General features: G+C 54.0%; 1 protein-coding gene across 2 annotated transcripts in view; it reads right to left on the bottom strand.

Moving 5' to 3' along the window:
* CACNA1S (calcium voltage-gated channel subunit alpha1 S) overlaps positions 1 to 20,948 on the bottom strand; it is a 50,612-nt gene that overhangs the window by 17,806 nt on the left and 11,858 nt on the right. For both annotated transcript variants that reach the window (XM_074925726.1, XM_074925727.1), the window contains exons 4-26: positions 16,685 to 16,824; positions 15,973 to 16,106; positions 15,231 to 15,383; positions 14,743 to 14,948; positions 14,055 to 14,158; positions 12,201 to 12,349; positions 11,113 to 11,194; positions 10,471 to 10,631; positions 9,559 to 9,784; positions 8,819 to 9,026; positions 8,410 to 8,530; positions 7,803 to 7,917; positions 7,585 to 7,678; positions 6,745 to 6,814; positions 6,403 to 6,535; positions 5,990 to 6,119; positions 5,192 to 5,251; positions 4,462 to 4,568; positions 3,945 to 4,032; positions 3,575 to 3,682; positions 2,678 to 2,730; positions 1,608 to 1,754; positions 1,135 to 1,336 (exon numbers count right to left, since the gene is read on the bottom strand). In XM_074925726.1, the coding sequence (XP_074781827.1) occupies positions 1,135 to 1,336; positions 1,608 to 1,754; positions 2,678 to 2,730; positions 3,575 to 3,682; positions 3,945 to 4,032; positions 4,462 to 4,568; positions 5,192 to 5,251; positions 5,990 to 6,119; positions 6,403 to 6,535; positions 6,745 to 6,814; positions 7,585 to 7,678; positions 7,803 to 7,917; positions 8,410 to 8,530; positions 8,819 to 9,026; positions 9,559 to 9,784; positions 10,471 to 10,631; positions 11,113 to 11,194; positions 12,201 to 12,349; positions 14,055 to 14,158; positions 14,743 to 14,948; positions 15,231 to 15,383; positions 15,973 to 16,106; positions 16,685 to 16,824 (2,991 nt within the window). The remainder of the gene's footprint in view (positions 1 to 1,134; positions 1,337 to 1,607; positions 1,755 to 2,677; positions 2,731 to 3,574; positions 3,683 to 3,944; positions 4,033 to 4,461; positions 4,569 to 5,191; positions 5,252 to 5,989; positions 6,120 to 6,402; positions 6,536 to 6,744; positions 6,815 to 7,584; positions 7,679 to 7,802; positions 7,918 to 8,409; positions 8,531 to 8,818; positions 9,027 to 9,558; positions 9,785 to 10,470; positions 10,632 to 11,112; positions 11,195 to 12,200; positions 12,350 to 14,054; positions 14,159 to 14,742; positions 14,949 to 15,230; positions 15,384 to 15,972; positions 16,107 to 16,684; positions 16,825 to 20,948) is intronic.

Here is a 20,948-nt window from a genome sequence, read left to right as displayed (position 1 = left end):
CCGTGTACCAACCCCTCCAGTCCTGAGCCTGCCTGGTTACCACAGAACTTTCCCAGGGTCTCTCAGGGCTGACCAAGAGCCTCCTGAAGACATCACATGAACCAGAAGTGAAGAGGGCACTGAGTTTTCTCTCTGCACTTGAGAGGTGCTGAGCAGGCCCCTCCTTCCCCAGCAGGCCAGGTCCATCTCTGCTGGGTTCATGTGCAGCTCACATCACCCCCAGCACCTCCAGCTCACAGTGCCCGAGCTGTCTCTGCAGGCTCACTCAGCACAGGAGCGTGCCAGCACCTCCTCCGGACCAGCAAGCACCCCGCTCTAGCTGTCCTCCCCAGCCTGTGCCATGCCCTCTGACAATGCCAGTCATGCTCCTGCTGCCTTCAGTCTTGATGTCCCCAGCCCGAATCACAGCATAACATCATCACAGAAGGGCTGGGAGTGGAAGGTTCCTCTGGAAGTGGTCCAGACAAAGTTCCCTGCCCAGCTAGAACATGCTGCCCAGCACTGTGTCCAGTTGGGTTTTGAATACCTCCAAAGATGGAGACTTCACAACCTCTCTGGGCAACCTGTTCTAGTGCTTGACCACACTCACCATAAAAAAGGGTTTATGTTGAAGGAGAATTTCTTGTTTTCTTCAGTTTGTGCCCACTGCCTTTTGTCCTGTCACTAGGCACAACTGAAAAGAGCCTGGCTCCATCTTCCTTACAGCCTCCCATGAAGTATTTATACACATAGATAAGATCCCTCTGTGCCTTCTCAACACCACCCAGCTCTCAACCTCTCCTTATATGACAGATGCTCCAGACTCTCAATCATCTCAGTGTCCCTTTGCTGGACTCAATCCAGTCCGTTCATGTTGCTTCTGTACTGGGGAGCCCAGAACTGGGCAGAACCCTCTGCCTCAGCTCAGTCTGGGCACCCTACCCACATCGGAACACCCGCTCCCTGGTCCCCTCTGCCTTCCCCTTGCGAGGCCTGCGCTGTGCCAGGCGTGGGTCCAGCAGGTTAGTGACCTGGGGCAGGTTCAACTCATCTGTGCCTGCAGTACCACCACTACAGGCTGACCCAAAGCAGCCAGGCTCAGCAGGGCCAGCTCCAGGGCTGCTCCGCCTTGGCCTAGCCCAGCAGTCTCATTACCTGGTTCTTGTCCAGCTCACAGTTCTTGTACTCGCTCTCCCCCTGCTCCTGGAAGGTGACAATGACAAAGCCCACAAAGATGTTCATCATGAAGAAGGCAATGAGGATGATGTAAATGATGAAGAACATTGCAATCTCCACCCGGTAGTTGTAGATAGGGCCTGTATCCTCCGTGTTAGTGTCAATGGCCATGTATAGCAGCCTGCAGGAGGGAGGGCAAGGCAACAGAGAATTTAATTAGGTGGGAAAGACCTCTTGAAGGTTATGGAGACCTCTGGGCCATCCCAAACCCAACAATGGTGAGACAGGGCTGCTGAGATGACCTTGTCAGCTCCATAGCCACTGCCAGGATGGCTAGCCCTGCTCCTCCGCCTGGGCAGCATTTCTTTCTTTACCATGGCAGAGGCCTGCTGCAGTGACCTGCTCCCAGCACAGACCTGTCCCTCAGAGGCCCCACACACAGCCAGACTCACTGTGGCCAGCCCTCAAAGGTGGAGACAGTGAAAAGCGACATCATGGCTGAGAAGACGTTGTCGAAGTGGAAGTTGCTGTGCAACCAGACACGCTCTTGTAGCTCAATCTGCGTAGGGTCCCCATCCACGTAGTTGATGAAATAACCCCTGCAGCAGAAGGGATGCTGTGCTTACCAGGCAGAGCCCCCTCCAGCCCACCTGCTGTGGTGCTGGCCCAGGGCTCTTTCACAGAATCATTCAGGTTGGAAAAGCCCCTCGGGATCATCGAGTCCAACCCTCAGCCCGACTCTACAAAGTTCTCCCCTACCCCACATCCCCCCACAGCTCATCCCAACGGCCCTTAAACACACCCAGGGATAGGGACTCCCCCCTCCCTGGGCAGCCTGTGCCACTCTCTGACCACTCTGACCCTCCCCTGTCGCAGTTTAAAGCCGTTCCCTCTTGTTCTGTCCCTGATCCCCTGGGAGCAGAGCCCAGCCCCAGCCTCTCTGCAATGTCCTGTCAGGAGCTGCAGAGAGGGATGAGGGCTCCCCTCAGCCTCCTCCTCCTCACACTGAACACTCCCAGCTCCTTCCCTGGCTCCTCACAGGATTTATTCTCCAGGCCCTTCCCCAGCCTCGTTGCCCTCCTCTGCCCTCGCTCCAGCCCCTCCAGATCTCTCTCGTATTGAGGTGCCCAAAACTGGACACAACGCTCCAGGTGTGGCCTCACCACGGCAGAGCACAGGGGGACTGTCACCTCCCTGCTTCTGCTGGTCACACTATTTCTGATCCAAGCCAGGATGCCGTTGGCTTTCTTGGCCACTCAGGCACACTGCTGGCTCATGTTCAGCTGCTTGGCAATTAGAACCCCCAGATCCTTTTTTTCCAGATAGCTTTGGTCCCTGGGAGGGCAGGATAGCCCTTTGCTTGCTTCTGATTTATTCCAGGGTGAGGGAGAACAGCATGAGACCTCAGCTCTGCTTCTTGCATGCAACATCCCCATGCAGGAACACAAGTGGCCCCTGCCACACACCCCCCTCCCATCCCTGGCCACTGCCCTGCTGGGGCTGAGTTGCAGCCAGCTCTTACCTGCATTCCTTCTCTGTCATCTTGGATGGATCTGTGCATCTATAGAACTTGCCCTGCATTTAACAGAGATCAGAAGAAGCTAGGATTTTGCTGTGACTTCAGAAGCCCTGGGGAGTTCTGACTTTTTCACGGCCCACCATCAGTCCCTACCCTGCCTCCACGGTGACTGTAGCCCCTGCCTCACCCCACCGCTGGCTTCCCCACTCAGCATGCCAATGCAAGCCAGTTCACAGGGTGTTTCAGGAGCCACGGCAGACCCTGGGGTCAATCCCAGGCTGAGATAAGTTGCCTAGTGATGGATACAAATCTTCCAGGGCCCTGAGCTGAGACCTATCTAACTCACCCTATCTGGGAGCCAACTATTTGGAAAATAGGAAAGAAAGCAGTAACCACAGAATTCTAAAAGTTAAGGTATGCTGACAGGTCTGCTCAGTCTGCAGGGTGTCCTGAAAGCTCCTCCCCCATCAGTTAGGAATTTAAGCTCTATTATTAGAACAAAGCTGAGCTCAGCCAGGGCCAGCTCTGCCTTAGAGCAGCCAAGGCTCAGAGAGCAAGAGTGGTGCTGTGAAAAAGGAAACACTTTACATCCAAAGTGCAAAGGAAGTCAGAAGTACTTGCTGCCTTAGGAAGGGGAAACTGAGGCACTAAGTGAGGTGAAGGCAGCTGGTCCCTTTACGTGTGCTGTCTGGACGTGGCAGTATCCTGCGTGTTTCTTGCTCTCCTCCCACTGCCAGGAGGTCTGGTGCAGGTGGGTCTTGCAGTGCACAGAGAGTATGGCCTGTGCTGACCTCAACACTGGGAGACACCATCCCCAAGGGCTATGACTTCTAGTCATAGAGCCTGTCCAGGATGTGCCTGAGCAGGACGTCTCTCCTGCCCCTTTGAGACACCTCTCACCTTGAAGAGCTGGACCCCAATGCAGGCAAACATGAACTGCAGCAAGGTAGTGACGACCACAATGTTACCAATGGTCTTGATGGCCACGAACACACACTGGACCACGTGCTGAGAAAGTCAAGGACAGCACACACGTAAGCACGGCTGGGGCAAGTCCCTGCTGCGTGTCCCACACCCTCTCACTGCAGGATGGGCCCCAGGAAGATGGGAGCCTGCTGAGAGCAGTGGGATGGGGCAGATCCCTTCCACAGATGGGGAGTGGGAACGGGATTCCTGGTCCCCCAAACCCCACAGGGCATGACACCTGTCACATAACCTCCTGTGAGGACTTTCATGGGCTGAGGACCCCCAGCTCCAGCCTCCCTCTCACCTTCAGCCCCTTTGCCCTGTTAATGGCTCGCAGAGGCCTCAGCACTCTCAGCACCCGGAGGATCTTCACCACCGAGATGGCACTGGACCTGAGGAGGAAGGCAGAGCTGAGATGGGGAGATTCCCCTGCCCAGACCAGCCTGGCACAGCTCCACCAAGAAGCCATGGAGGCCAGGCTGGGACCAGAAGTGAGGGTCAAAGGGATGGCAGAGACATGCAGGTGTCACTAAGCCATCACTCCACATAAGGCTGAGGGACGCTGGCAGCTGGAGAAAGCAGCTCCAAATTTAATTCCTACCCAGATCTTCACATTTGCCACTCAATGAGTTTGCCTCCCTGCCTCCCAGTTGTCTGTGCCCTGTCCCCCTCAGCATGATTTTACGGATGCTAAAATGTGGACTAGTGCCCATGCCTTGAGCTGGCTACTCCTCCTCCATCCAGCAGAGAGCTGCAGCAACCAGTTGCCCGGCCAGGTTAAAGAAACTAGTGCCCACCCTGCGAAGCGTGGAGGTGCTTACTCGATTCCCATGGAGATGAGGGAGACAGCAACCACCAGCAAGTCGAGGATATTGAAAGAGTTCCTGCAGAAGGAGCCTTTGTGCAGGAAAGCACCATAGGCTGTCATCTGGGGAGCAGAAGGAGTTAGAAGAGAGGCCAGGCAGGGGTCAGGGCCATGGTCCCTCCACAGCATTGGGGTGGACAACGCCCGAGGGGCTTCCCACAGCTCCATGGCCTGGGGACCCTATCCTGCTCAGACCTCTACCACTGCAGCCAGGCAAGAAGCTGACTTCAGCTGGAAATCCTCTGCACTGTACCAACTGGAGACAAAACACTTCCCAGTCATTCAGCAAATTAAAGAGGAAACGAGTAAAGAGACTTGGAGTGAGAGCAACATGCAGCAGCTGCTTGAATTGCCATTTTACTCCACAGATTTCCACTACTTTCTCTTTCTTAAATTTTTTAAGAGCATGTCAGAATGAAAATGCTGGTGCCATGGCCCATCTGTCCCTGTGTCAGAGCACAGCTGACTCAGCTGCCTGACCTCACTGGAAGGGACAGGCAGCCTCTGGCACAGGTCACATACCACCTAGACTGCATGAACTCTGGGGCCATGAGGATCAGCCGGCAGCTTCTCCTTGCTGAGACCTCCAGCTTGTGCCCAAATAGCATGAGTGCTCACAGCCAGAACAGTCCAGACCTGTCTGCTGGTCATGTGCATGGCCAGGACCAGAGGCCAGAGGGACTCACCTTCAAGACAATTTCAACTGTGAAGACAGAGGTGAAGCCAATGTCAAAGTATCCGAGAATCTGAGGACAGAAAGCACCAGAACTGGATGAGACTTGGGTGACTTGGGAAATGCTCCAGTGTGTTCAGACAACCTGACATTGTAGTTTTGCTCTCCACTCTGAACACTGGGGAGCCCATCGAGCTCAACAGACCATGCAAACCGTGCCCAGAACACTCCTGAACTTCCCTCAGCTTTGCTGATTTTCCCCAGTGTGTGATCCAGCGTGCAGCCTGGGACCAAGTTCTCAGTTTCCAAGTGAATGACGTTTGGCCTGATTCATCTGAAAGCATCTGATCCCCCAAAGCACTGAGTGCTCTGGGAAGCTGTCTCGTGGGACCCGCCCCGTCCCTGCCAGACACTGCAGGGGTGCAGACCTGTTTGTGCCTTGTGTGGCTCCACACCAGCAGCATTTCAGGGGGCTGCACATACCAGTGGTCCAGTTTGCCACCACACAGGATATTCCCATCCTCAATAAGCCACAACAGCCTTGAACCAAGGTAACCTCGCACACACTGTCAGGTGGATCTCTTCACCCAGAAGTAAACTGAGACATGGAGCAGTGAAAACTCGTCCCAGCTATGCTGTGAATAGAAAAACAACCAGCCTCTTGTCCCAGAGTGTACTGCCCTCCCAGACGGAGGGATGAAATCACAGCCACCTGCCTAGGCATGACCTCTGGCAAGCAGGTCTCTGCTTACTAGGGCATCTCCATGAGGTCTCCCCCACCCATCCCAACCCTCCACAGCTACACGGGCACCTGGTTGCGGAAGGACTCAGCCCGGATGGGATCCTCAGCTGCCAGCGAGATGCTGCTGAGCAGGATGAAGAGCAGGATGAAGTTAGTGAACCAGGTGGCATTGACAATTCTGTGACACAGCATCCGAAACCTGCCAGGGACAGAAACAGCATGAGAAGTTCCATGGGGCCAGAGGGACATCAGATAGGGCCATGGTAGCCTGGAAGAGACTTATGGCTAAACCTGGAGGACAGGAAGGCCCTAGGCATGAAGGGGTGTCTGTGCCAGCCCTTCCACAGAGACCTGTCCCAGGGAGCTGGCTCCCTTCAGAGCTGGCTGTTACACACTAGTAGGACCCCACTGGGAAGGGCTGGTGCCAGAGGTATTTGGCCCAGGCCTGCCTCCACAAGACAGGGAGAAGGGTCACTGCCTACTTGTTGGTTGGGCTGAAGATGAAGAAGGAGCTAGCTTCAGGCATGGGCACGGCTTTCTCTTTCAGCTGTAGCTCTGCGAGCGGACGTGGCCGAGGACTCAGGGGGATTTCAGGCTCATCTTCCTCATCATCACCTGCAGGGTGGCCATGAGGAGGGAAAAGGAAAGAATCACCCAGAGAGGGAGAGGTAATGTGACCTTATGGACAATTCTCTGACCCTGTAATCTTGGTCTGGCATCTGTGCCAGAAGGACCCTCAAGACCCTGTGGCTGGCAGAGGATCACCACATCCTGAGCTCCTCACACAGCCAAGGTTCTCGCTGTCTGCCAGGGACAAGTCTTACCTGGGAAGTCTGCAGAAGGGTAGGGGTCTTTGATCTCATTGACATTGGATTCAAATTCATCCACTTTTAACTGAAACAAGGGAGAGACAGAGAGGAGGACATGCAGCTGTGTATGCCACTACTGCTGTCAAATTTGCATGTTGGCCAGACGCTCTCATCTTGGAAGCCACGTGGGGCAGTGTCTCTGCATTTGGCCTGTACAGCACCAAGCACATGGAGTCCTGGCCCAAGATGGAGTAGGATGAGGGGAAACACCACAGGGATCCTGCAATCTGAGCAAAGAGCAATACCAAGAGGAGAGGACATGGGAATGTGTGCTGGGCAAAAGCCTGGGGCCATGCACCTATACCATGGGTGGAATAAGACACAGGGTGACTGCTGGGTGAGCTCCTATGGGGCATCTCTGGAAGGTGGATAGGGAAGTAGCTGCTGGCCAGATGCTTACGCAGCAGCTGGGAACAGTCAACACAGCTGAACAGAGGGTTTTCATACAGAGTGTGCTGGTGTGGACATAACGAAGGTCTAGGGTGCTGCTGACCTGCTCTGCTCCTCTCCACACTGGTGTGCACCTGCCCACCTCAACCACTGACAACTGGCTGTGGCCAAGGAAATGAATCAGAGGAAGAGGATCCTCAGCCATGGGCCTGTTTCATCAGGCAACATGTCCTGCCTGGGTCCAGAGAGCCCCCATCACCAGAGGATGCTGAGGAGAGGAGCGATTCTGGCCCAGAAGAATCCAGACCCAGGCTGGCTCCAAGCCTTTGTTACTCCTGGCTGGTGGGGAGAGGAGCCTGGTCCCTCACCAGGAGTTCCCCAAAGCTCAGCCCCACCAGAACTGACCTTGGCTGTTGTGGGAATCCCTTCTCCCTTTGGTTTCTGCTCAAGCTTCTTAGCCAGCATCTGCTTCTCATCTTCAGACTTCTCTGGGTAAGCTCTGAGCGGAGAGGAGGGAAGAGCAGGAACTGAACTCTGGGTAGGGGCACAGGCAATGCTGTTCTGTGCCCTCACACCACAGCTCCTGTCTGGGAGCTCCCACTGCCAGGGACTGCAGCACTCACCTGGACATCTTCCGCCGCTTGCGTTCCTCTGCTTTGGCCTTCTGGGCTAACGTCAGGCTCTCGGCCTCAGCCAGGTTATCGACTGCGATAGCCAGGAAGACATTGAGGAGGATATCTGGAGGGACAGTGCTAAGGACATGAACGTGGTTACTGTTTGGAGAATGTGGCCAGAGCTGTCCATGGTTTCCAGGGCGCCCTGAGAAACCTTCCTGGAGTTGAGCCCATGAGATAACCTTGGCTGGTGATCCCTAACCCTGCGCCCATCCCTGTGAGTACTCAGCTCTGGGCTGGCTGCCCTCTCTCTGCCTTGGCTCAGTCTGTCCAGCTCAGACTTGTTACTGCACTGACTGACCGATGAATGTACACCTGCCAGTCATCCAAACCTGCCCCGCGGTGTGCTTTCCTCCAGACTCCGGACCCCAGCCACCCTCCAGTGCAAGCCCTGAAGCCTCTGTTTTGTTCCCCTGCTATTCAGAACTGACAAGCTTAAGGCAAGCCCTGAAAAGCTTAAGGAAGCCCCCATTTCCCCACCTTCACAGTCCTGTGGAGCTGATGTTATGGAGCTGGGTACAGAGAGCCTGGGCCTGGCTTTTCAGGCAGAGGATACAGTTCCCACAAACGAAGAGGATGATGAAGTAGATGCAGACCAGCATGCCAGGAAAGGACGGGCCCCCATAGGCCATGATCCCATTGTACATGATTGAATTCCAGTCCTCTCCGGTCAGGATCTGGGAGCAGAGCAGAAATGTGGACTCAAGAGCCCCCACAGCAGAACTCCATAGCTTGATCCTGCCCTCCTGGCTCCAGCACCAAACCTTCACAGCCTAGGGGCCAAAGCCCACCTTCCTGCTTAGCCTTGAACCGGCACTACTGTGACCCCAACTGTGTTTCCCTGCTCCTGTCTCAAAGCTACATCATCTCCCACATCCCCACCTCTTGCCAGGAGAGCCACAGCCCAGGTGAGATTCCCAGCAGCTTGTCCTCCAGCCCCCGCAGCACTTCCCACAGCCTCATACCTGGAAGACACTGATGAGGGCCTGGGGGAAGTTGTCGAATGTGCTGCGCCGCACTTCCATGTCCTCGAAGTCAAACATGCCCCCAAAGAGCTGCATGCCCAGCAGTGCAAAGACAATGATGAAGAGGAAGAGGAGGAGGAGGAGAGAGGCAATGGAGCGGACCGAGTTGAGCAGGGAAGCCACCAGGTTGCTCAGGGATGTCCAGTACCTGGGGAGAGGAGAAACAGGAGTGTGCCGGAGTGGGGAAAGCTGTGGGCAGGCTGCAGGGAACAGACCACCTGGCCCAGGGCGGATGTGCCCAGCATGGGGGGCTCTGAACCAGCACTCCTCACACGCTGGGCACTGGGACTGCTCCAGCCAGACCCAGGAGGTGGAACTGAAGCTCCAGGTGTGGCATGACAGGAGAGACACCCTGCTGCCCGCACAGGCACCAGCAGGCAGGATGGGGAAGAGGGGAGAACACACAGCAGGTTGGTGCCAGAAACAGCAGCCAGGAGTCCTGGCCCACAGCAACCCCATTTAAAACACCCCAGAACACAAAGCAAGAGGGACCCCAGGAGATTTCCAGCAAGCCCTGCTCTGTCCTCCTCAACACTCCCAGACCCTGTACTGGAGACAGAGCTTGGCCTTGTTCCTCCATCCAGGAGCTACCAGCTCTACTCATGCTGCAGCCTTCCCCAGGGAGAAGGCCAGTGATGCCTGAGGACCGTGAGCCACCAGCACCCAGAGCTCCCACCCACCTGGTGATCTTGAAGATGCGGAGCAGTCGGATGCAGCGCAGCACAGAGATACCCAGGGGCGACAAGGTGCCGAGCTCCACCAAGATGGTCTCCAAGATCCCCGCACACACCACGAAGCAGTCAAAGCGGTTGAAGAGCGACATGAAGTACTGGCGCAGGCCCAGCGCATACATCTTCAGCAGCATCTCAGCCACAAAGAGGGCTAGCAGCACCCGGTTGGCATTGTCTGGGGCAGGAGAACCAACCCATCAGAGCATGAACCTCTTAATCTCAGCGTGGGACAGCAGGAAGGGAAGGAGGGCAGTGTTGCTCACCTCCCTTCTCTGCCGACCGTGACCTGAGCTGCAGCTGCAGCAAACGCTGCTTTTCAGGGAGCACACAGGAGAGGAAGATGAGGAGACGGGTGACGTGCAACCGTGTGCTTGTACATGAGAGCTGCTGTACGGGGCATGTGAGTCAGCACAGTGGGTGCACGAGTACTGGGCTGTGTGCGTGAGTGCACTGCTGTACTCCAGGGAGTCTGCGTGTCCGTGGGTGCACGCAGTGTGACCGCTGCATAAATGTGCGTGGCTGCACTGCGGGAGTGAGTGCAGTGTGTGTTTGTGTGTACTATGTGTGTACAGGTATAAATGTATACACTGTATGTGTTCACCACGCAAACCCATGTCCCTGGGAATACATACACTGTGCAGGTATAACTGTATGCACCGCGTTCAATGTGTAGTTGTATGCCAGTGCAGTGGGGGTGGTGTACACACACTTGTGTGCAAGCTGTGTTTGTGTGTCTGAGCCAGTCTGCACATGTCTAACAGCCCCTGTGCCATGTCGGTGTGGCTGTTCATGCACAGTAAGAGTTCACACACATCTCCAGGGTGTCCCCAGCCCTCTCTCCCCCTCAGGCTCTTTGCTCACCTTGCACCTGTGTCAACCATTCTGGCTGGAAGTGGTGCTCAGAGGCAATGGAGAGGGTGTTCAGTGCCACCAGTAGGATGACAAGCCAGTAGAAGAACTTGGACTTTACCACATCCCTGCACTTCCTACGAAACATTCGGTTCCAACGCCTCCACTGACGGCTGGAGAGACATCCAAAGGGTCAGCCTGGGGCTGTGCCTGCAGACTGTAGAGCAAAGCCACCCCTGCTCACTTCTCCGGGGGCTGTCCCTGAAAGGTGCTGCGAAACATAACCCTGCCCCTGGCATTCACTCAGCATTGCAGTTCCTTCACACAAAAAGACCTCCTGTTTCTTTTGGCCTACAGTCACCTCTGGCTGGCTGCTACAGGCCCAGTTTCTAAATCAAAGACATGGGCCATGAGAGGATGCTTGGAGCCTGGTCCCAAAATGAAGAGGTTGTTCACCCTGAAGTGGCTTTTTTGCCAGTACCAGAGCAAAATTCCATTTGTTCTTTGCAATATTTGCATCTCCTGAGTACATGGTCCCTAGCTCTCCCCCAGAAACTGGTGGGTGACAAGAAAGCCTGGCCCAGCCAGGGCAGCAATGAGAAACTGTGCAGCCCACATGCCACGCAGCGGATGGTTCAACCAGAGTATACTTACAAGTAGAGAATCCACTTGTTCATGCCCTCAATTTCATACAAGCTCTCTGTCTCTGATCCTCCTTCATCCGATGGCATCATACCTAAGGAAAAAAATGACATCCCAGGCTTTCCTTGGAGCCCTTGAGAAGAACAGGTGGGAGGGAATCCCCCCTGGGACCACATCAGAAAGAGCCTCCCCATCAGAAGTGGAATCAAGAAATGTCATCCCAGGGAGACAGCAGCAAGAGTTTGGGTGGAAGATTTCAAGTGTCAGGTGCAAACCAAGTAGGAGGCACCAGGAACACCTGCCCTGCAGCCAGAGAAGCAGCAGCAAGCCAGAGAGGCAGCCTGAGGAGACAGCAGTGTGTACGTAGGCTCCCTCAGTGCGAGGTACTCCCAGCATGGAGAAAACTGGAGAAAACTGGGGACAGTAAATGCTGAACAGGAGGTTTATAAGAGCCCTGGCAACGGGTGTGAAAGAGGCATTTTGTCTTCTCCACTGTTTCCCAAAGATCTCTGCACACATGTATCACTCAGCTTGAGGCACCAGAAGTTATTTCAGTAGGCAGGGTTGCAGTAGCAGATACAGCAGGTCAGTGGCAGAGCTCCCCAGGCCTTGCTGAGACTTTATCTGGATGCCTGTTTATCCACTTCCTTCCCTGAGCTACTTCTAATTCCTTAAAATTGTCAAGCAATGGCAGTAAATTCATGCTTGTTAAGTGTGCGAGCTAGTAACCATGCAATCTGCCTCTGCACACAAAAGTGTACATGCTCCTCATGGCTTCTCACGGCCATTTCAAGTGCAATTTGCCAAAGGAGACCCAGACCTTGCTGGCAGTCTGCAAATACTGAATACAGTGGTGAGATTTGTCATGAGGGCAAAGTTATGCTGAGTTAGGATCAAATTCAATAAAATGATTCAGCAAAGAAAAAATAAACAGAGAAAGGAAACTGTTCTGCAGAAGTCAAAGCGTTTCGTTTCATAGATTTTCAAGCAAAACGAGTCTTTGTGACTTCTCCAGAGGTCTCTACCCTGCCTCGCTAGGATGGTCAGTGCTAGGAATCCAACCCTCATGCTAAAGGTCTTTGACCAAGCAGAGCTGGTACCTTCTCCCCTGGCTCGGTCGCTGTCCATGACCTCAGCGTGGGTGATCCAGTCCATGTAGCCCTTCAGATCCTCCTCCAGCTGCTGCTTCTCCCGCAGCTTCTGAAACGTGCCCCGTGACTTGGCCTTCTCACGCTCCTTGGTGAACTCGCTGGGACAAGGCAAGCAGCAGAGTGAGACTCAGGAGGGGGACAGTGTGGGGGGCAGGTACCACAGCCCTGTGCCAGGCCAGTCCTTGTAGAAAAAGCCTGGAATACCCCACCACCTAGTGCTACCACTAGATTGCTTTAGTGACTTTCCTCTTTCTTGGCCCTGTTTCATGATGCAAGATCATGGGGAATCATTACCTAACGCATGAGAGCAGGCAGGGTTTCTTCCCCACCACTGGCTGCTCTGGGAAGCTCCCTGCTGCAGGATGCTAACGCTAGATGTTGGATGCTGTGGGAGATCTCCAGCCTTGCTAAGGATTAGAGAAAGTGAGGTCTCACCCATCTGGGGGACAGAAGGCTGCCCCAAGCTTTCCATGTGGGGGAGGTGAGCTCATCACACGGCAAGTAAACAAGACACTCTTTTCACAGTAACATAGAAAAGACAGGTCTGCCTTCTCTCCTCATCCTTTTTTAATTAATTTATTTTCTCTCCTGGTAACTGGAAGGACTGTAGATCTGCTGTCCAGCCAATCTGGTGCTGCCACGTTAGCAATAGGTCTCAGACATTATAACAATAATTAGACATACTAAGCCTCAAGACTTGTCAGGCCTCATCTGGATTTTCCTGATCTCAAGCATACTTTAGCTGTATTTGCAAAAATATTTCAGAAACTTTTGCTGTGCCTGCAGCTTGCTCCAGGATCAGATGGCTACTGTCCAGCTCATCCTGCTGTGACAGCCAGCTTCCTACAAGGGTCAGGTGCTGCTGGTCTGTCTTGTGGTTTTGAGCTTATTTTAGTTATATTAACACAAAATTTGTTTAACCTTGTGCAGTTGTATGGTTCTTGTCATAGAAGAGGACTAACAAATCCAAGTAATTTGGGTATAATTAACCCTGTGAACTAATAGAGATGATGTGATCCACTTGCACACACAGGATTGAAACATAAAAAAACACCTGAGCCCACACAGAACTGAGAAGAAAAGCTCCCCTCACTCCCAAGGACAACATACACTTCCCAGCAACAAAGTCAGGATGCTGGCACCTCACCACAGCAACGCACTAGAGCGTTGAGTGTTGCACCAGAGAAATTTTGTGCAAAGCAGCTTTAACTGTACTACTGTGAGAATTAGCACTAGCCGAGTCATTTGGCATAGAAGTGTTAGGATCACTGTAACCAGACTGATGATAGCTCATGGTTGTATTTGGGTGAGACTGTCAAATAATTAATTAGACTAACAATAATTCTCTTGGATTCCTTGTGTTCACATCAAAGGTGTTAGGTTGGCCATAAGGATATCGTGTTTGCTCACAACAGGACAGCAGCACTGTGGGTACCGGTGCAAATGGGTGTCTCAACCCACAGCTGTGGGGTAAGGACTGATACTTGGAGCCCCCTGCTCAGCTTTTGCTGTGAGTGATGGCAGACCACAGTACAGACACCTAATAATGTGCTCCATGGCTGTGTTTGCTGACAGCTGCTTGTGCAACAGGGAAAAGATTTCTGTGTTCAGTGTCGAGCTAAAATCTCAGTCATGCACACTAACACAAGAAGTAACTCAAGGCTCAGGGTTTCCAAGCATGCAAAAAAAAGGGAGAGGAATGGGAGAGAAAAAGGAACAGAAAATTTTCCAGGCTTTTTTCTTGTATCCACACTCTGATCATGCTCACTGATCCACTGGCAGAAAGGACACAGTGGCACTTACCCACTGAGCACCCCCAGCACCAGGTTGAGAACGAAGAACGAGCCAAGCAAGATAAGGCTAACAAAGTAGATCCAGGGCCATTCGTTCCCAATGGCATCATTTACCTGGCAAGGAGAGAGGCAGATGAAACATTCGGAACACACTGTCTGCCCACCCTTAGGGCTCCCCAAACAGCCTTTGGGAGCTCTGCCCCCTCTAAAGTGAGTGCTTGCCACGGCAGCAGATAAACCTGACTCTGAGCTCTGGCTCCTTATGGCTCTGCATCTGGTTTAGCAGAGGTAAAGCTAGAGCCAAGAATTTTGGGAGCAGATTTAAACATCAACCCCATGCCTAAGCCTTAGTAAGACAGTCTACCAAGGACTGCAAAACATGGGGTTTTGCTGCAGAAGCATCCACCAGCCAGCCACTGTCTGTGCCCTTCACAGAGGTGGGAGCTGGAGCACCCTCCTGTCTATCTGGAGAGCGAGGACAGTTGGGCAGTGTCTGCAGAGGTGCAGTGGACGTGCCTGGTACACTATGGGATGTGCATCACAGTATGAAGCTGGGTGGGGACAGGATGCTTTTCACTGGTGGAGAGACTTGGTCCTCCTATGGGGTCCTGTGTCCTGGAGGGAATTCCCTGCTCTGGGGCAGGACCAGCAGTCACCTCTGCTGGACTGGGCACCAAGCACAAACTACCAGAGCCTACCCAGTAAAGGACTTCAGTCCAGCCCTCCATGGTGATGCACTGGTAGACAGTCAGCATGGCGAAGCCAAAGTTATCGAAGTGAGTGATACCGTCGTTGGGCCCCGGCCAGCCGCTTCGGCACTCGGTGCCATTGATGCTGCAGTGTCGCCCGTGGCCAGAGCTGGTGCACGGAGCTGGCTTCTCTGATCCCACCGTGGCAATCACATCTGGGGGGGAAAGCCATGGTATGAGCAGCAGGTCAGGCCAAGTACAGCAGGTCCCAGCACCTCCCAGCCTCCTGCAGCTTTCTGAAAGGGGCCCCTTTCACCACCTCCTCACACCATGTACCATCACCAAGCTATGTGCTGTACCAAACCTCCTTCAGTCCTGCCACACTCCCAGGCCTGACGCTGGGAAGACCAGACTTTCTGCTACCCACACAACCTCTGTGGTCCCCACAGCAGCCACAGAGACATCTTTGCCATATTGCCGCCCTGCCACAGGCCCACCTGTCCCGAGGTAGTAGCAGGTCTTGTGCATCTTGCCCTTGAAGAGCTCTTGCCCAACAATGGCATAGATGATGATCATGAAGAGGACCAGCAGGGCGATGTGGAGCAGGGGCACCATGGCCTTGATGATGGAGTTCAGGACGACCTGAAGGCCTGCACCAAGAAGAAGGGAGAGGAGGTCAACCACTTCCAAAACAACTTTGGGTGCACCTTGCATTCCTGCCAGCCCCTCTGACAAACAGCCTCTGACATGTCCCATGCCAAGGGAAGAGGGGCACAGATAGGTTGGGACTGACATCTCTGAAGCAAGAAACCTTTTCTCTGCACATCATGCAAGCATGTGGAAGACTCCAGCAGAGCCAGGCACCAGGCAGTGCTGGAGGCTGCTTCATGCCCCTCCATTTGTTATGTTGCTCTGATCCTGGCTGTATTCACATGAGTTATGGGAGAAGGAGATCCCTACCCTGAGAACCCAGAGTGAGGTCCTGGCTTCTTTCACAGTGGCCACCCAAAGCTGCTGACACTGAGCCACAGAGGGAGCTCTATGTGTGCCAACCTGCAGATCCCCAGTGTTGACAACTGCAAGCTGTAGGGATGAGCAAGAACCTGTGGCTCCTCTACACCCACCCTGTGGCTGGGCTTGATCCAGCAGCAACAAGAAACCTGCCCCATGGCCCCCAACCCTGACCAGGGTTCAATCCACCCTCCAGCCCTTCATGCTGCCATGGCACCCAGCACCCACTTGGCACTCCAGACACGAGGCGCAGGGGTCTCAGCACACGAAATGCTCGCAGGGCCTTCACGTCAAAGCCGCCTTTTCCACCCGAAGACCCTCCCTGCTTCGCATTGACCTGCTCCAGGGTCATTGTGATAAGCCTGAAAGAGCCAGGGCACAGAGCAGGGAAGGAAGGGGAAGAAGCAGAAGGAAGGACAGGGAGAAAGAGAAGGGCATGAGGGTGGAGACCAAGAAATCTGTACTAAGGATTCAGAGCTCTGTGGGCAGGGAAGCACGGGACAGGACTCTGCCAGCCGTGGTCAGCCTGACCCAGGGAACAGCTCTTGGCTGTTCAACTCCTGGGTGCACTTGTGGCCAAGCACCGCTCTGCTGGGTGCCACCTCCACTGCTGAGCAGTCAGGGTCCTCCCATGCTCTGGTGCCCAGTGGACCCTCTCCCTGTGTGCCAAACCCCAGAGGAGCCCATGACATTCCCATTCTCCAGGGAAAGGAGACCTAAAAGGTATTAAGGAGTCAGACAGGAAGAAAGAAACAGGAGTTAGAGAGGATCCCTGGGGATGTCAGGGCATGGAAAAGGGGCGCATGGGAGAAGGCCATGAACTGAGTTTACAAGTTGCCCCCAAACCCACTGCAGTCACTAGAAAAATCAATGTTGCTGACTAGCTACGGACCAGGCCTGGCACAAGCTGAGCACCAGCAGCTTTCCCTCCTTGCATTACCCTAAAGACACGATGGAGAAGTCGAGCACATTCCAGCCGTTTCGGAGATAGGCATCCGTATGGAAAAGGAACCCGTAGGCAATTATCTTGAGCATCGCCTCAATGGCAAAGAAGATGAGGAAGGCGTATTCGATCTTCTCCTGGGGATTAGGAAGGCAAGCAGGAGACGATAGGCCATTAGAGCAGACTGTCACCTCCCTTGGCATCACCACCATGCAGGGTGGCCCCTGGCACCTCTGGATCAGCCCCCGCTGTCAACCCATCTGTGACCCCCCACACACCAGGCATCTCTCTGGCTTGAAACATGATCCTCTGCATCCCTTCAACAGCACGCTGCCAGGACCATGCCCCTGGACTACGGGTGTTCTTACAAACTACACTGGCGAAGCCACCACTTGTCAACCCAGCACCCAAAGGTGCCTGGCCCAGGGCACTGCACATCTCTGGTTCTCCTCCCTGCTGCCTCACCCTTCCACAGGCAGCACAGACACCTTCTTCTCCTCCTCAGCTGAGGGCTTGCTGAGTCTGTCCTGGAGACACAACACAGTCACCACAGGACAAGCAGCTGCATTATGGCTTCCCTTGAGCCCTGTGCTCCCATGGAAGTGAGGCCTTGGGCTCAAGAGCTCCTGCCTAATGCCAGATGTCTGCCTGGCAAACAGCTGCTAGAAACTGGTCTGAGGTCTCTGCTGGGCAGAGGCATTGCACCCACTTCTAGGTGGGACCTGGCACCCCACTGTAGGGGCTCGGCACAGCCCTGCAGCCACAGGGCCCAGAATAACTCATCTTTCCCTGGAACGCAGCCAAGAGCTGCCTGTGCTCACCTGGTTCTGCCTGTCACTACGATCACTGCCCTTGCTGCTGACGGCCCTTTCCAGACTGGGATTAAAATCCCTCCAAAGCAGCCAGATGGATGGGGCTATTTATAGTTCTGGTTTTCCATGGCCCCTCTCCTCCATCTGCACCCTGCGAAGGGCAAGGAGTATCCCTGCTCAGGCTCTGCAGTGAATTGCACCCAGAAAGGCAGACCAAACTGGGAGCAGGTCTTCACTGTGGAAGGCTGCAGCGCTGTGAGCACATCTTCCTTCCACAGTCCCTCTGCCTTGCCAAATAGAAAATGATGTCTGTTTAAGAAACCAGGGTGAGGACTCAAATAGCAGCACTGCTTGCTCAATTACCATGTCCAAAAGCAGTGGCCACACCAAGTGTCCCTGTATGACCCATAGAAGTGCCAGTTCCTTGCTGGACCTGAGGGCAGCAATGGTAAGAGTAAAGACGTAAGCATTGTGATTTTTGGTGTTAGCAGGGCTCCGTCTTCAAGGTTTTAGCTAAGGCAACTCAACACCGCTCACCTCTCCCCCTTATCAGTGACAGATAACCTCTAGTCTGTCCCAAAAGTCTGTCCTGGCAATCCCAGACATATAAAATGATATCGTGAGGATCATTTCAGGTACAGAGGGACTGCAGAGCTGCACCAGCAGCCAGTGGTGTGGTGGGGCATCAACCCTACTGAAAATGGAGGAGAAATGGGGGGGTCCACTGCAAGCTACAGCAGCCCTGCAGATGCCAAGACCCAGGCGGTGAGTGTCAGGCCCCAGCACTGCAAAAGTTAATTCCTTAACGCACTTCATCCAGGAGGACAGAATCAGGGTCTCTGACTAGCAGGGATCTTCCTCTAAAAATCCCCTGCCCAGAATCATAAGGTGACTTACTACTCCTTGAAGGTCCCTTTGAGAAGCCCAAAGGACATGAATGGTGCTCTGGCCAGCTCCAACGGTGTTTGCCCACCATGTACATACAGCCAGTGAGCTGCAAGGTTCAAACCTGGGCAGAGTGAGGGCCAGCAGGCAGCCCCCTGTAACCTGGTTACATTCCCTCCATCCTGGGAGAGGCAGTAATTGCAAATTTCCTTGCAATACCAGCTCACTGTTGTGCTTTGCAGACCCAGCATACACGGAGCTGGATCACCCTGATCTGTCCTGCTGGTATAACCCCTCTAGCACAAGGAAAAGTCTTGGCATGGCCAGTATGAAGGCTCTGGGCAGTGATCCAGCAGTATTGGCTACAGGGATCCCCCATCACCTGTCCTACAGCTGTGGGTCCAGTTCCCCCAGCCAATCTGGCTGTAAACTGTGGGCAAGTGTTGATGTTTGTGGAGCAAGAGAAGACAGTCCCCTGACTATGAAGACATCTATCAAGTGCTGCTGTCAGTGGGCTTTCAGTGGGGCAGGTCATGGCAAACCCTCTCTGGATTGTCCAAGTGGTAGGTGCAGCTGCAGGAAACATACTGGTAATGTAGCTACAAAGCAAAGTCTTGAGCCAGGGCAAACTTACTGCCACCTCCAGGTACCAGCCGCAGGAAGCTAAGTGGTATTTTGTCCTGGCAGACAGGTCAAACACGGCATGTCCTGCACCTGGTGCAGAACCTACTTCATGTGCCCAGCCTGATTTGAGAAGAAAACAGTCACAGACTTCCCCCAGCTCTGGTGCTGCCCACGCTGCAGGTCAGCAGAGACTGAACTCATGACCCAAGCAGCCACCCTGTGCCAGGGCCATGGCAGACCCTGTGAGCCAGGCACACACCATGTACAGGCACAACTCCACTGGCTTCACTGAAGCCCTGGCCAGCTTCTAGCAGCTGAGTACCCACTCTATGCCACTGCAACCCACCGTCACCTCATCACCCCCAGAATTCAGAGCTGGCAACCCATGATGGCAGAGCTGGGACTGGGTGTATGAAGATCACAGCCTTCAAAAAGCCACTACAACAAGAGGCAGGTCTTTGTAACACCGGGCTGCTACACCCATACATGCTTCAACCATGTTAGGGGACACAGTAACCTGACCTGCGGGTGCTGAATGAGCCCCAGAGCAGCAGGAATAACAGTGTGCACCACGCTAATGCAATGCAACATGACACAGCTCCAGCCTGCTCAGCAATGTCAGTTCCCAGCCCCTGTGGCCACGCAGGGCTCTCCAGAATGAGTGCCAGCTCTGTGTCCCAGGGAACAGGGGGAACGGGGATTGGATAGTCTCCCAGCTGGACAAAGTTGGGGATACATGGTGAGGGGACAGTGTGACCAAAGCACAACCAGAGAGCTACCCCTGCTTCCCAGCAGAAGACATCCATGTGCAGCAGCACTCACACTCCTCCCTGACCCCTCCAAACTGTCCCCAGTCTCCTGCCCTCCTCCGTGCCATTTGTTTCTGCTCCTGCACCATCAGCCCCTGCACCTCTCCTAGAGCCCCTCAGTCACAGTCAGGCCCTGCTCCCCTTTCCCCTGCAGCTCCACGCCCATCACCTCCGCTGTCTCCCACCACCCTTCACTGCTAGGCTGAGAGGTGGCCCTTGCCATGGCTGAGGCAGTGTCACGGGTCATAGGAGGTCTGAGGCTCGCAGGGATCTCTGGAGACCACCTAGTCCAAGCCCTCACTGCTCAAAGAAGGGTCAGCTTATAATGGCTTGCTCAGAAATTTGTCCACACAGGTTTTGAATATCTCCACAGACTCCACAATCTCCCTGGGCAACCCATGCCAGTGTCTGACCATCTTCCTCAGTAAAAATGGGTTTTGTATGTGCACCAATGGGGCACCCAGAATGCATGTCTGGTCTGCACCCAGACATGCAGGGCAAGTAGATGTGCTACTGAAATCTTTTGTAAGGGCTTTTTAAACATAAATCACTCATAAGGGTGTTCTCCAGAGGCTTGTAACAACCATGCTTTGCAAAACGAGTAGCTCTGTGTCTTTCTCCCCTTCCCCTGAATGCAGATGAGACAGGGAGAAACGGACAGGACAGATAACGAATGTTACAGTAATCTCGCAGGCTCCCCTTCCTTTGGAAACCAAGATAAAAATGAGGGCTGGAGCAAGGCTCCTTTGAGTCCGTGGTGGGAAACCCTGGTACCTGGCATGGGAAGGGCACATGGGAAGGCAGGCAGGCTCCTCAGGGCTGCTCTGAACCATGGCCAGGAAAAGACATGGATAGAAACATCTCTGCTTCTCACAGCAGCCTGTCATAGCAGGGGGAGAGCTTGGGATGGAGAGACATGCAGGAAAGAATTTGGGGGAGTTTTTGAACTGTTTGCATAAAATTTTTAGAGCATGTGTTTGGACTCGATCTTCAGAGGTTCCTCCACCCTCAGCTGCTTTGTGATGCTTTTCCTGCCATATCCCCCAGCCACAGTTCCTCCTTTCCCATAAACAAGTCACCGACAAACCCCAGGGCTGCAGAGGCAGGAACCAAAAAAGCAGTAAAACTCTC

Source organism: Athene noctua, chromosome 23 (genome assembly GCF_965140245.1).
Source record: "Athene noctua chromosome 23, bAthNoc1.hap1.1, whole genome shotgun sequence".
Taxonomy (NCBI): domain Eukaryota; kingdom Metazoa; phylum Chordata; class Aves; order Strigiformes; family Strigidae; genus Athene; species Athene noctua.
This window is presented reverse-complemented; position numbering and strand designations above follow the sequence as displayed.